Source organism: Gopherus evgoodei, chromosome 11 (genome assembly GCF_007399415.2).
Source record: "Gopherus evgoodei ecotype Sinaloan lineage chromosome 11, rGopEvg1_v1.p, whole genome shotgun sequence".
NCBI classification, from domain to species: Eukaryota; Metazoa; Chordata; order Testudines; family Testudinidae; genus Gopherus; species Gopherus evgoodei.
In genome coordinates this window covers 17,778,812-17,792,754 of record NC_044332.1, presented here as the reverse complement: position 1 = coordinate 17,792,754, position 13,943 = coordinate 17,778,812, and the positions used below count along the sequence as shown (strand labels likewise).

Genomic DNA, 13,943 nt, shown 5'->3' with positions numbered 1-13,943 from the left:
CAGATTACACAGGACTGCGGTCCTCGAAATAGTTCAGACCAGTTACTCCATCCTGTTCATATCCTACCCTCCTACCCTTTCCCCTTCCCCGTCGCTTTTCAGGGACCCCTCTCACGAGCAGTTACTTCCCGCAGAAGTGGCACACCTTCTGCAACTAGGCGCAGTGGAACCTGTGCTGACGCGACACCAAGGGACAGGGTTCTACTCCCATTACTTTCTAACGCAGAAGAAAACTGGGGGATGGAGGCCTATACTAGACCTATGCCGATTGAACAAATTTGTGAGGACACAATGATTCAAAATGGTCACATTGGGCACAATAATACCTGCACTGGATCAAGGGGACTGGTTCACAGCCCTTGACCTACAAGATGCTTACTTCCATATATCAATACATCCAGCTCACAGACACTTCCTACGATTCACAATCGGTCAGGATCATTTCCAATACAGAGTTCTCCCTTTCGGACTCTCCATAGCACCAAGAGTTTTTTCCAAGACCCTAGCCGTGGTTGTGGCTCGCCTACGCAAACACCGGGTCACACTTTTCCCCTACCTGGACGATCGCCTCATCAGGGGCGACTCCTATGGCAAGACACTTCAACCCACGCGCTTCGCCATCTCCATTTTTCACAGCCTAGGCCTCCAAATAAACATCCAGAAATCTACCCTGATACCCACGCAACAGATCGAATTCATTGGAGCTCGTCTCGACTCAACCCAGAGCAGGGCCTCGCTCCCATACAGCAGATTCCTCGCTATCGCGCAGCTCATACGTACGCTCTCTATTCGTCCCAGGACGGAAGCAAAAATCTGCCTACAGCTCCTTGGTCACATGGCAGCTACCACCTTCATGGTCCAACATGCCAGGCTACATGTGAGATGCCTCCAAGGTTGACTCAACTCCAGTTTCAAACCCAGCAGACATCCCTTAGGAATGCTGCTAACTCCTCCACCTCATGTTATAACTTCCCTGAAATGGTGGACAAGTCCAGAAAATGTCTGCACAGGGGTTTCCTTCCAGCAACGATCCCCAACGCTCATGCTCACCACGGATGCTTCCCTGATTGGCTGGTGAGCGCATCTAGCGGAACACAGGGCGGAAGGCCGGTGGTCTGCATCAGAGACACATCTACACATAAATGTCTTAGAGCTCAGAGCAGTGAGGAGCGCATGCCTTCACTTTCTTCTCATAAAGAACAAATACCCGCAAGTCTTAACAGACAACATAGCATGTATGTATTACATAAACAGCAAGGGAGAGCACGATCACATTCCCTCTGCATGGAAGCCATTCGACTATGGAATTGGTGCATACGACATAGAATACAGATCATCGCTTCCTACCTACCAGGATGTCACAACAGTACTGCCGACACACTGAGCAGACGCTTCTCGACGGAACACGAAGGGGAACTGCACCCCGCAGTACTCCAACAGCTGTTCTCCCACTGGGGCATGCCGTCAATAGACCTCTTTGCCACGAGCCGAAACAGAAAATGCCCCCGGTTTTGCTCCAGGGCGGGACTCGGGAATGCATCCTTAGGGGATGCATTCCTCATCCCATGGGACAGCTACCTCCTGTACACCTTCTCACCTATCCCTCTACTACACAGGGTTCTTTGGAAGATCATGGACGACAAAGCCCAGGTCATCCTTATTGCCCCGGCTTGACCAAGATAGACATGGTACCCCTACCTTCTCCACGTGTCCTCCCATCACCCATGGGCTCTCCCCAACAGGCCAGACCTCCTTTATCAGGACAACGGACGAGATCTTCACCCCCAGCTCCAAAAGCTCCACCTCACAGCCTGGTTCCTTCATGGTTCCAAACCCATGAACCTGCCTGTTCCGAGCAGGTCCAATACGTCCTCCTGCACAGCCGGAGAGACTCCACTCGTAAAACCTACCTTCAGAAGTGGAGACGTTTCGCTCTTTGGTGCTCGCATAAACATTTAGCACCCCATAATGTGATCCTCCCTAACATTCTAGACTACCTCCTGAAACTAAAACAGGACGGACTCTTGCTCAGCTCCATCAACGTGCACCTGGCGGCGCTTACCACCTTCCATGAGCTATTGGATGGGTACTCACTCTTTACACACCCCACCATTAAACGCTTTCTCGCTGGCCTGCAAAATCTTTTCCCTGAAATTCATCCAACAGTGGCTACATGGAATCTTCACCTCGTTCTTCATACCTGCATGAAAGCTCCATTTGAGCCGTTGGCTACCTCCTCTCACCTCCATATGTCCATGAAGGTGGCTTTCCTAGTTGCCATAACATCAGCGAGGAGAGCTGGTGAAATGAGTGCCCTCATGGCCCACCCTCCCTACACAATCTTCTCCAAGGATAAAGTCACTTTGAGATCACATCCTAAATTTCTTCCTAAGGTGGTGTCGACCTTTCACCTCAACCAACCTATATACTTACCTACTTTCTATCCCAAACCTCACAAAACTCCGCAGGATGCAACCCTGCATACTCTCGACGTGAGGAGAGCAATTGCCTTTTATTTAGAACAGACTAAACCATTTCGCAAGTCTCCACGACTCTTAGTTTCCATTGCCGAAAGATCAAAGGGCACGGCCATCTCTAAACAACGTCTATCCAAGTGGATCTCTGACTGCATCAGATCCTGTTACCGGGCGAAGAATCTTCAACTGCCCGACAACATTAGAACTCATTCCATTAGAGCCATGTCGGCATCCATTGTCTTCTTACACAATGTTCCCATTCCTGATATCTGCAAGGTGGCTACATGGTCATCTGAACACGCGTTTGCAAAACACTAGGCTCTCATGCAAGACACCTCGGCAGACACAATAGTAGGCCATAGAGTACTATCTTCAGTACTCCCTGCCGCATCTCCAAAGTCCCACCAACCTTAATGGGTACTGCTACACATTCACCTAGAGTGGAGCACCCACAGGGACAGCACTCGAAGAAGAAGAGAAAGTTACTCACCTTGCAGTAACTGAGGTTCTTCGAGATGTGTGTCCCTGTGGGTGCTCCACTCCCCGCCCTCCTCCCCTCTACTTTGGAGTACTAGTCAGATGCTGCATGGTAGAGAAGGAACTGAGGAGGGTGTGGGGCGCACGCGCTGAGGAAGATTCCAACTAGACGGGAGATACCATCTGGGTGCGTGCGCCCCAGCTAGGCACTGCTTCCGAAAAGCTCCGATCGACAGCGCCAGGATGCACCATCACCTAGACTGGAGCACCCACAGGGACACACATCTCGAAGAACCTCAGTTACTGCAAGGTGAGTAACTTTCTCTTACCCAAAGGAATCAAAGTTAAACATTTTATACTAGATGCATTATATCTCAGTTGTGTAAGTTTGCTTTGGACTGAAATTTGGCAAGTATATTCTTGGCCTTGGAGCCAATTTTGTTAATTTTTTTTCCAGAATAGTTACATATTGACTTTTTAAAAGAGCAGAAGTTTGCTTGCTTTAGAAGAATTTTCTCTGCTTGAGTAAATTAAAAAATAGCTTGTTCTTTAGAAGAACTGATTTTGATAAACAATTAATCCAGAATCAAGAGGACTACTTGTAGAGTAAGGTCTTGCTCAGTATGAGTATGGATGTAAGAATCAGGCTTACGTGTTTTTCTGCAGGAAAAAAAAATCTGCCAAGATATCCTAATTCCTTTGAAGTAATTAGGTTTTTACTTTGCATTCCAATACGCATTTTGGTGAAGAAAAAAAAAAAGAAAAAAAAAGTGTAATTCAGTGTTATTTTGATCAGTTGGGTAAAACTATACCCATTCAAGAATTCTTTTGAATACCCTCAGACGTGTTATTTCTCTCTCCAACCTTTTTTTCAGAGTGCGGGGTGTGAGTGTGATGAGGGAGAGAGAGCATGAAATTCAAACCTAACTGTGCTAAGAATTAAACCTTTAGACCAGGGGTTGGCAAAATATGGCCTGCAGGGCAGATCCGGCCCATCTAACATTTCTGTCCAGCCCGCCATGACTAACATTTCTGTCCGGCCTCCTCTGCCCTCTTGCGATCTCTGAGTCCAGGCCACTAAAAGTCCCATGGTGCAGCAGGGTGCTCCGGCAGGCTGCCTGCCTACCGTGTCCCCACACTGCTCCCAGAAGCAGACGGCTGCTGCTGGCATGTCTCTGCGTACCCCTGGCGGAGTGGGGGAAGAGGTGGCTGTCCCCTGCCCCCAGCACCATCCTCACAGCTCCCATTGGCCGGAAACTGGCCAATGGGAACTGCAGGAGCAGTGCTTGTGGCTGCAGGCAGCACATGGAGACCTGCTGTCCCACTCTCACCTAGGGGCGTGCAGAGATGTGTGTGATGTGCAGGAGCGGCATGGGGCTGTGGCAGGCAGGCAGGCAGCCTCCTGAGCCCTGCTGTGCCACTGGCTGGGAGCCACCTATGGTAAGCGCCTCCCAGCTAGAGCATACACCTCGCACCCTCCCCCACACCCCAGTCCCCTGCTCCAGCCTGGAGCCCCCTCCTGCACCCAAACTCCCTCCCAGAGCCCACACCCCCTCACCCTCTCCTGCATTCCAATACTCTGCACCAGCCCAGAGCTCCCTCCTGCACCCAAATTCCCTCCCAGACCCCGCACTTCTTCCATTAATATAATAGAAATGTGTGGCCCGTGACAACTTACCAAAATTCGTGGAGTGGCCCCCCTGCGAAAATTATTGCCCACCCCTGATTTAGAGGGACTCTATAAACATGATTCTCCACTGCCTTGCCCTCTATATAATCCTTTACACCTATTTTAAATGGGTGCAAAACACTACGATACAGATTGGGTGATATTTACACCTCATTTGCAGTCACTTTGCACAGGTTTAAATGACTACACAGAGGGCAAGGCAGTGGAAAATCAGGCCTATTGTATCTGCTGCAGTGCTTTTTAACCTTTTTTTCATTTGTGGGCAAAAAAATTTTGAATGGAGGTGTGGACACCTTTGGACATCTTAAGATGTAAGTCCGCGGACCCCTGGGGTCTGCAGACCACAGGCTGAAAACGAGTTCATTGCAGTTATTCAGTGTTTACATTTTTTTGGGAATTCTTTTGTAAGCAATGCTATACAATGTAATAAGTTAACAATTATCTCTTTAACTGTTTAGTTTAATGACCTGGATACAGTATGTTTCTGGTGATAGATGAAAGGTTTCTTATTGAAGATCAAATTGTATCTATTTACATTTTAAGTAAATTGTAGGTTTATATTACATAAGCTGAGGATATTCTATTTTAAATAAAAATGTGATGTAATCACAGGTTATGAAACCTTACTTGGTTTCAAAATTTACAGTAAAACTTATTAAAGTAATGTTTGTAAGCATTCAGATAAAGCCAAATATAGCCTCAACTATTTCCATATATTAAAAGCTGTAGTATTTGTGTAGAGAGATTTATTGGGCGGTTTGAACTGTTTCACAATCAATGGATTACAAAGCAAAATATCCCTCTGAGGTGCTATTTATTTTTCATTTCAGACATATACTGTATGTGATCATTTCCTTAAAAATCTTCCCTTTTCCCTCCGCACAGTGAGCATGGCCACTAACAGGCTAATAGGTGCAGTGGCAGGGACCATTCTGGCTCTGGGGGTGATTTTTGGAGGCACAGGGTGGGGAATAGAGTAAGCATTTTTCTTAGTTTAAGAGTTTTATGTTTGGTGCCTAGTGTGTGAGGTACGCATCTGAGCCCTCTGTGTACTATCCCATTAGCTTTGTGTCATGTGGTGACCGTATTCGTCATGTGATTTGAACGTGTCCGTGTCATGTGATTTGCTCATGCAGTGTTGAACCCTCTCCTGTCTGGGACAATGTGGGGCATAAAACAATAAGTTTGTGAATTTTTACATCATCACAATTAATACAATTAAATGTCTAAATGTTTCATTGCTCCAAATTATAAAAAGAATGAATAAATAGTAATTTGAAGATTGTGATTATCTAACAGAACAAGATGGACCATTTATATAATTCACATATTTTTTATTTCAATGAATGGGGCATTCATTCTAACAGTGGGTCATAAAATTCAGTTAAGAAACAGAAAAAAACTCAGTTGAAATTATAGTATAAATAGACAGCTTTCCAACAAAGTTTCTGAATATTCTGTTGTTAGGATTTTCAGTTACCTCAAGGCAGTACATTATATAAAGTTTGAGCAACAAATATTGTATTGTCTTTTATGATTTTGGGAAGTTGAAATCTGAGGTATCAGCACACTAATTACCTCTAAGTTTTAACAATAGGGTATTTACACAATGTATATGGTTATGATAATCCTGGAGTAAATTTCTTTAATTCTGCATTCATGGAATACACTGCAAACCGTGGAATAAACTGCCATTATTTTGGTCTTTTGACCTTTTTCATCTGCATTCTTCCCACTAATTTAACTCCATACAGACTTCATCTAAGATTTCAATCCCATCAAAGTGTTTCCCCTACAGGAATAGTGTGTGTTATGTAATTACAGACTGTATCAGAATGAATACACACAAGAAGAGTGAATTAAGTTTGCCCTGCAACCTGAATTCTGGCATTTCTTAACTTCTGAGTGCTTGACTCTGCAATCTTAACATTTTTTTAACATAGTTTTTTGTTTAACAATTTTATAAAACAAACTGTATTATGTGGAATCATATTGATCACCAGTTAGTGTCCTTAGCAAGGTATGGTTTATTAGATCCACAATATTGATGGCTGTCACTTGAGCTAATAGAAGTAGAAGATTGTTATCTCCTATCTGGACCACCCAGTAGAGTGGGATGAGAGACACGTTTTGCCAGTGGGTTTCACTGCTATTTACTGACAGCAAAAGACTGTAGAGGTGCAGAAATCCAGGATTCAATTCCAGATTCTGAATGTGCATGAGCATTTATGATTACAAGCCATTCTACCCTTGCATCCCCCAGCCTCTCTCAGACATCTTTGCTCCTGTCATCCCTTACATCCCACCTCCTGCCCCACTTCCACTCTGTTCTAATCAAACCTGTTCTTGCTTCTCATCTCTCTGCTCAAGCCCTAGTGCCTCCTGACCTCTGCTCCAGCCCACAACCATTCACCCTGGCTCCTGCTCTTTCTCCTTTGCTCCTGTCCCCCCACCTCACCCTCTGCCCCTGTCAACACTCCTTCCAGTCTCCCTCTTCCTATCCATCCCTCCTTTCTTGGCTCCTCATATCCCCATTCCTTCCCACTATCTGGTTCATGCAGCACCCTCTGCTTTTGCAGCAGACAGCTTAGCTTCCTCCTCCTTGTTGTGTAGGTGCCAGGAAAAGGAGCATTGTAAGCACAAGAGAGATGGTTTTCCTGCTCCCAGTTCGTCTGCCTAGGCCACAGTAGACCCTGACTGCTCACATCAACAATTGCAGGGAAAGTCCTGCTGAGCCCCTGAAGCCCAGGGCTTGAACATGCAGAATTTAGCTGCCAAACTTTCAACAATTCTCTTCAGAGCATGTGCAAACTGATATTTTTCAGAGGCACATCTGACACCAGGGAAATTCCACTGCCAGATATGAAGCCACCCTCCAAGTATTGAGGTGTAGAGCTTTTCAATTAAATGATTGTAAGAATTTTTTTAACTTGAACACAACATGGTATTTTCCCGTAATCTCATTCTCAGAAATAACAGAAACTTTCCAAAAAACTTCAGCGTGAGAGAGGTGTCTGGCATTGAAAATTTTAGCATGAAAATTTATATTTGGCAAAATTATAAGCAACTGAAAACAGGATCTTATAATGAAAAATTTCAGGCAACCTTAACTAAAGGCAGCACTACCAGCTCCGCCTATAATAGAATCATAGAAAATTAGGATTGGAAGAGACCTCAGGAGCAGTAGCAACCTCCAGCTAAATCATCCCGTCAGGGCTTTGTCCTAATATCCAACCTAAACCTCCCCCACTGCAACTTGAGACCATTGCTCCTTGTTCTGTTATCTGCCACCATTGAGAACAGCCAAGTGCCATCCTCTTTGGAACCGCCCTTCTGATAGTTGAAGGCTGCTATCAGATCCCCCCCTCACTCTTCTGCAGACTAAATAAGCCCAGTTCCCTCAGCCTCTTCTCATAAATCATGTGCCCCAGCCCCCTAATCATTTTTGCTGCCCTCTGCTGGACTCTCTCCAATTTGTCCACATCCCTTCTGTAGTGGGGAGCCCAAAACTGGACACAATGTGGCAAATGTGGCCTCACCAGTGCGAAACAGAGGGGAATAATCACTTCCCTCGATCTGCTGGCAATGCTCCTACTAATGCAGCCCAATATGCTGTTAGCCTTCTTGGCAACAAGAGCACACCTGTTAACTCATATCCAGCTTCTTGTCCACTGTAATCCCCAAGTCCTTTTCTGCAAAACTGCTGCTTAGCCAGACGGTCCCCAGCCTGTAGAATTGCATGGGATTCTTCTGTCCTAAGTGCAGGACTCTGCACTTGTCCTTCTTGAACCTCATCAAATTTCTTTTAGTCCAATCCTCCAATTTGTCCAGGTCACCCTGGAGCCTATCCATATCCTCCAGCTCATCCACCCGCCCCCCCAGCTGTGTGTCATCTGTGAACTAGCTGAGGGTGCAATCCATCCCATCATCCAAATAATTAATGAAGATGTTGAACAAAACTGGGTCTGGAACAGACCACTGGGACTTGATACTGACTGCCAACTAGACATCGAGCTGTTGATCATTACCCATTGAGCCTGATGATCTAGCCAGCTTTCTATCCATTTTATAGTCCATTCATCCAATCCATACTTTATTAACTTGCTGGCAAGAATACTGTGGGAGATAGTATCAAAAGCTTTGCTTAAGTCAAGATATATCACATCCACCGCCTTTCCCATATCAACAGAGCCAGTTATCTCATCATAGAAGGCAATTAGGTAGGTCAGGCATGACTTGCCCTTGGTGAATCCATGTTGATTGTTCCTGATCACCTTCCTCTCCTCCAAGTGCGTCAAAATGGATTCCTTGAGGACCTGCTTCATAATTTTTCCAGGGACTAAGGTGATGCTGACTCGTCTGTAGTTCCCCGGATTCTCCTCCTTCCCTTTTTTAAAGATGGGCACTATATATTTGTTTTTTTCCAATCGCCCGGGACCTCCCCTGATCACCATGAGTTTTCAAAGATAATGGCCAATGGCTCTGCAGTCACATCAGCTAACTGCCTCAGCACCCTTGGATGCATTAGATCCAGACCCGTGGACTTGTGCATGTCCAGCTTTCTTTCACCACCAAGGGCTGCTCACCTTCTCCCCATACTGTGCTACCCAGTGCAGCAGTCTGGGAGCTGACCTTGTCTGTGAAGACCGAGACAAAAAACGCATCTGAGTAGTTAAGCTTTTTCCACATCATCTGTCACTAGGTTGCCTCCCCCATTCAGTAAAGGTCCCACACTTTCCCTGACAACCTTCTTGTTGCTAGATTGGCCTAATCTAGAACTGTAATTGACAATCTCAGTAATAGATCAATAGGACATTAATTTTAGTTGCTCTCTTCAATAGGATCATCCTGGTGATAGGGATATAGAGCCCTTTGAAGTCAGTGGGATTCTTTCCATTCATAAAAAGTACCTGTAGACTGCATGGTGGCAAATACATGGAGTTGGCAGATCCACAGCAATAATATATCTGAAAGAATTCATCCACCACAACTTTTATTTCTCTCCACCAGGCACAATAGAAAATGCCTCCAAAATACCATAGTTAATAAAATCTCTTACTTTACATTTGCATTTTATTCCATGTTAATCCAGTGACTATAGAAATTATATGGCTGAAATCTATTAGCTGTTGTTTCCTCCATAAATGGTACTTTTTATCATTCATTAAAGTAATGAACAAACCTCTAGTGGTCTTTAGATTAGCAGCTAAATCATGGCATATTGATAAAAATATAAATTTCCTACGTATTTATTTGTTTGATAAAATGTAATGTGTAGTTAAAAAAAAAAGACAAGGTAAACATTAAAATATAAAAATGCCCAATTTTTGTGGTATTCAAAATTATCTTACAAAATATGCTCAATCTATTGTGTCATATTCTTTAAAAATTGTTTTCCAATATACGTCTCTGATTTTTTTTTTATAAAATTTCTAAACCAGTGCTAGTCACCTGGAGAATTCTTTGGTAAAGAAATTAATCTTTGACCTTTTTTTGTTGTTGTTTTGTGTTTGTTCAGCACTTAGCATACTGGTGTCCCGATCTGTGACCGGGGCTCTGAGGCAGTATGGAATTATTATTATAATTCTTTACACAGAAGGAATCACACAATATGTCTCTCCATTGAAGACTCCAGTGAAATCCTAGACCCACAGAAGTGAATGGCAAAATTTCCATTGAGTTCCATGGGACAGGATTTCACCCTGAATGTAGCCCATAGGCATTTTCAGTTTTTGTTTGATAGATTTAGCAAAAAGAGGAATTGATCTGTATGACTAGAAATTGTCACTCCTAATCTAGTGACTAGCAATATTTATTTTCTGTGCTAAAAGAAAAGACGCCCTTCTCTAGTTATGACACTTACAATTGGGTCAGTCCCCAAATAGGTGATATGTATCAGGACTTTCTGGTATTCATCACAGTTATAGTAACTTTAAAGGGTTTTCCATATTTTCTAAACCTAATTTTCATTTAATTGTCTAATCTTATTTAAATCCATCAGCTTGGTGGTGAATTTATTCACAGTAACAGTAATGCCATTGCTTTCTTCCCTTAAGTCCAAACCTACTGTTGAATCGTTAACACGTATTTGAAACGTTTTATCAAACATATAATAAACACATGGAAATTTTATTTTTTCTGTACAAGTAGACATATTTCAAATATCCTGAAATGGCCATTTCTGAACTTCTGTTTCCAAATTACAAATATGTCATTATCAGATAAATGTATTACTGCAGTGTTTCTGTGGAAAAATGACTTCCTGAGGCCAGACCAAAAAATAATTTCTGTGGATTTTCCAAAGCTTCTGAAATGTTGTGTAAATCAGTTACTTGCTGTGTTTGCAGAACCTCTAAAATATTATGCTTGCATTGAATCCAAATCCATTTACCAAAAAAAAAAATGTGCTTTGAGTTAGGCAATCGTAAAGTTGCTAGTACTTGAGGAAAAATCTCTTAATTGGAACTAGAATGCCCATGTACCAGCATTTGTTTATCCTCGAGCATGCTCAATGTTACTGATTTGTAGCCAACTCTGACTATGAAAGGTAAGTTCAGTAAGATGCATTTTCCATTAGTAGAAAATGTACATTTGATTATTGTTACGTTTGTGCACTGCTCATATCTGTTAAGTTAGATTCTTATTAATATCCCTGAATACTTGTGTTGTCTAGACAGGAAGTATTTTTAAAAAGGGAATATATTAATTAATTTTAGACTGCTTTCATATAATTTTTGGGGCCATAGTCTGTCCCCCTCATCTGTGGTCAGTACCCATAAGTAGTTCCCTTTGAAGTAACTGAGACTATTATAAGACTAAGGCACTACTCGACATAAGTAAGAGTCGCAGAATCTGAGTCATTGTTTTTAAGGATGACAAGAACATTAATTTTTATGAGCTCTGTATGTTAATTCAGAATAATACATCATGAATGATCTGCAGCATGGTATGTATCCTGTTTAATCCCAAAATCACCATTGACATGAGCTAGTAAAACGTGCTGTGTACAGAATGATCTTTCTTTGCACTGTATGTTGCAAATAAAAGCTGGTGAGCTTGCTTTTTATTCAGTCTGACCTGATATCTAAAATAAAACCTAAGGAAACAACTGACTTATGTGATGTATTGTTCAAAAACAGATCACTGTGATGAATTTTAAAATGTAGGGTACTTTCTCACTGGTGTGTCCAGGACTGTGCAGTATTATAAGGTGTCCATGACACCGAACTAGCCCCTGAGCTCCTTTAGCTATTCCAGCTACCCCTCTCTACTTTTCTTCTCCCATTTTTTCTTGATGCTCCTCTTTTCCTCCCTGTATCTCTCTGACAGTATTCCAAACACCTTGTGATACCAAAACCAGAGCTGTGCTACTTAGAATAGCAAAATGGCCTTTGCAGTGGGGGAGCTCTTGCTTTGGATTTGTTTTTTTTCATTAGTACTATTTTTGAAAAGCTTATAATGGGCATTTAAATATTTCTGTTCAATTATAAGGTGTGTGATATGCAAAAGAATTGTTATATTAGATTTTACTTTGCCTTGGACTTAGCGACAGTAGATTTACATCAGAGAGTGCCTGATAGTGGAGAATACTGTGATCTGGAATTAATTTGGGCAAACAAACATCATAGTCAGATCTATTTTGTATTTTCTTTTTCTCATCCTCCCCATGCAAATAAAGCACTTATGTAAGAGAATTCATAATTGATCCTACAGTGCTTTCTTGCCTTTACACCAAATTACACCAAATGGATTTTATACCACCTTTTTTTTCCTTCTCTTTTTCCCTGCCCCACTTTATTGTTCAGTGGCTGCTTGAGGATGATGAAGAGATGCACTGATGTTTGGAATGCTTCAGTGGGAATGCAGCTTTTATTTCAATTATAGATCTTTATTCTTTTTGATTTAAATCATACCATTTTACTCCACCACCCTTTCTGCGGAACTCTCTGTAGTTAGTAAACTTAAGATTGACATAACCATAGGGACTATAAGGTGCTGTGTGCCTCCCTAGAAGTGCTGAACACTATCAGATCAAATTGAATAAATGGGAGTTGAGGATACTTAGCACCGTACAAGATCAGAGCTATATGAAAAGCAGAATTGATGGGCTTTTGGGTTTTTCATTTGCCATGGGAGTGAAAATAAGTAAGCATTAAGTACAACATTCATGTTTTATTACCCCTTGGATCCTTTTTAAAAAAAATTAAGACTTTATTTAATTTTACAAAGATCTGAATTTTCTGAACTGATGGTTCATGTACTATGTGTTTATTGGAATAGTTAAGCCAGAGAATGAAGTGAATGTGACAGTGTTGTTAATTTCTGAGATAGGTAAATATCTAGTATTAGAAAGGAGGCATAGCACAGTGAGAAACGTTACAATAGCTTTGTTTATTCATATTCTTAATGAAAAGCAAGTGGGGCCCTTTGAAAATGTTTAGAGACATCTTGTAGGTTATTTGTTTTCCTAAATTGCTTGATTACGTTTCCCTTGTCATGAATGAAGTGGTTGGTTTTTATGTCTTTCTTCCCGTAATCCTTTATCGCAGGTCCTAGTGCCACCAATCTTATAATAGGTTCCATCGCTGGTGCCATCCTGGTAGCAGCTATTGTCCTTGGGGGGACAGGATGGGGCTTTAAGTAAGCAATGCCGCATGTCTTCTCTTCAGTGGCTATGGCATTTCTGTTTTTTGCTTACATCACTAAGTTTTGAGTTCCTGCTACAAGACTCAAAGTGAAAAATACTGCTTCAAATAGTTACACTTGCACTGAAAAAGAAGGGAAATGTAAAAAACCACAGATGTCACCAGGGTGCAAAGTTGGAGAACAGTAGTATACGTGGATTAACCTTTATGAGATTACGGAAAACAACTCCAAAAGTGAAAAAAGAAATACTTTTCTTCTCATGAAGAAGGTCTAGCCATCTCCCTATATCAATATTATTTCATGCTTAGCAGAGAGTGAAACATAGTGGTAGGAAATCTAAAGGTACATTTTGAAAAATACATGAACACTGAAGTTGTGCACAGCAATGCTTGAAAACTGATACAAGGCTGCTCTGTGTCTAACCAAGATATGAAGTATGCTATAGAATTTGTTCTGAGTTTTTTGACAAAATGTCTTTCTGTCAAAAATGCTGATTCATTGAAACAGAAAGCTTTCATGGGAAATGGGCAGTTTCAAGAAATTTCTAATTTTGAAAACATTTTGAGGAGGATGTTTTGACACTTTCAAAATGAAAAGTTCTATTTAGAAGTTTAAAAAAGATAGAAAACAAAACATTTCAAAATTATTGAAAC

General features: G+C 42.1%; 1 protein-coding gene across 3 annotated transcripts in view; it reads left to right on the top strand.

Moving 5' to 3' along the window:
• The window catches only part of ADAM23 (ADAM metallopeptidase domain 23), a 202,705-nt gene that overhangs the window by 173,962 nt on the left and 14,800 nt on the right, over nucleotides 1–13,943 (top strand). The window contains exon 25 of one of the 3 annotated variants that reach the window (XM_030579907.1): nucleotides 5,530–5,620. The exons of 1 other annotated variant lie outside the window; for it this stretch is intronic. In XM_030579907.1, the coding sequence (XP_030435767.1) occupies nucleotides 5,530–5,620 (91 nt within the window). Of the gene's footprint in view, nucleotides 1–5,529; nucleotides 5,621–13,193; nucleotides 13,285–13,943 lie in introns of all 3 variants that reach the window. One more of the 3 variants, XM_030579906.1, reaches the window with a different exon arrangement.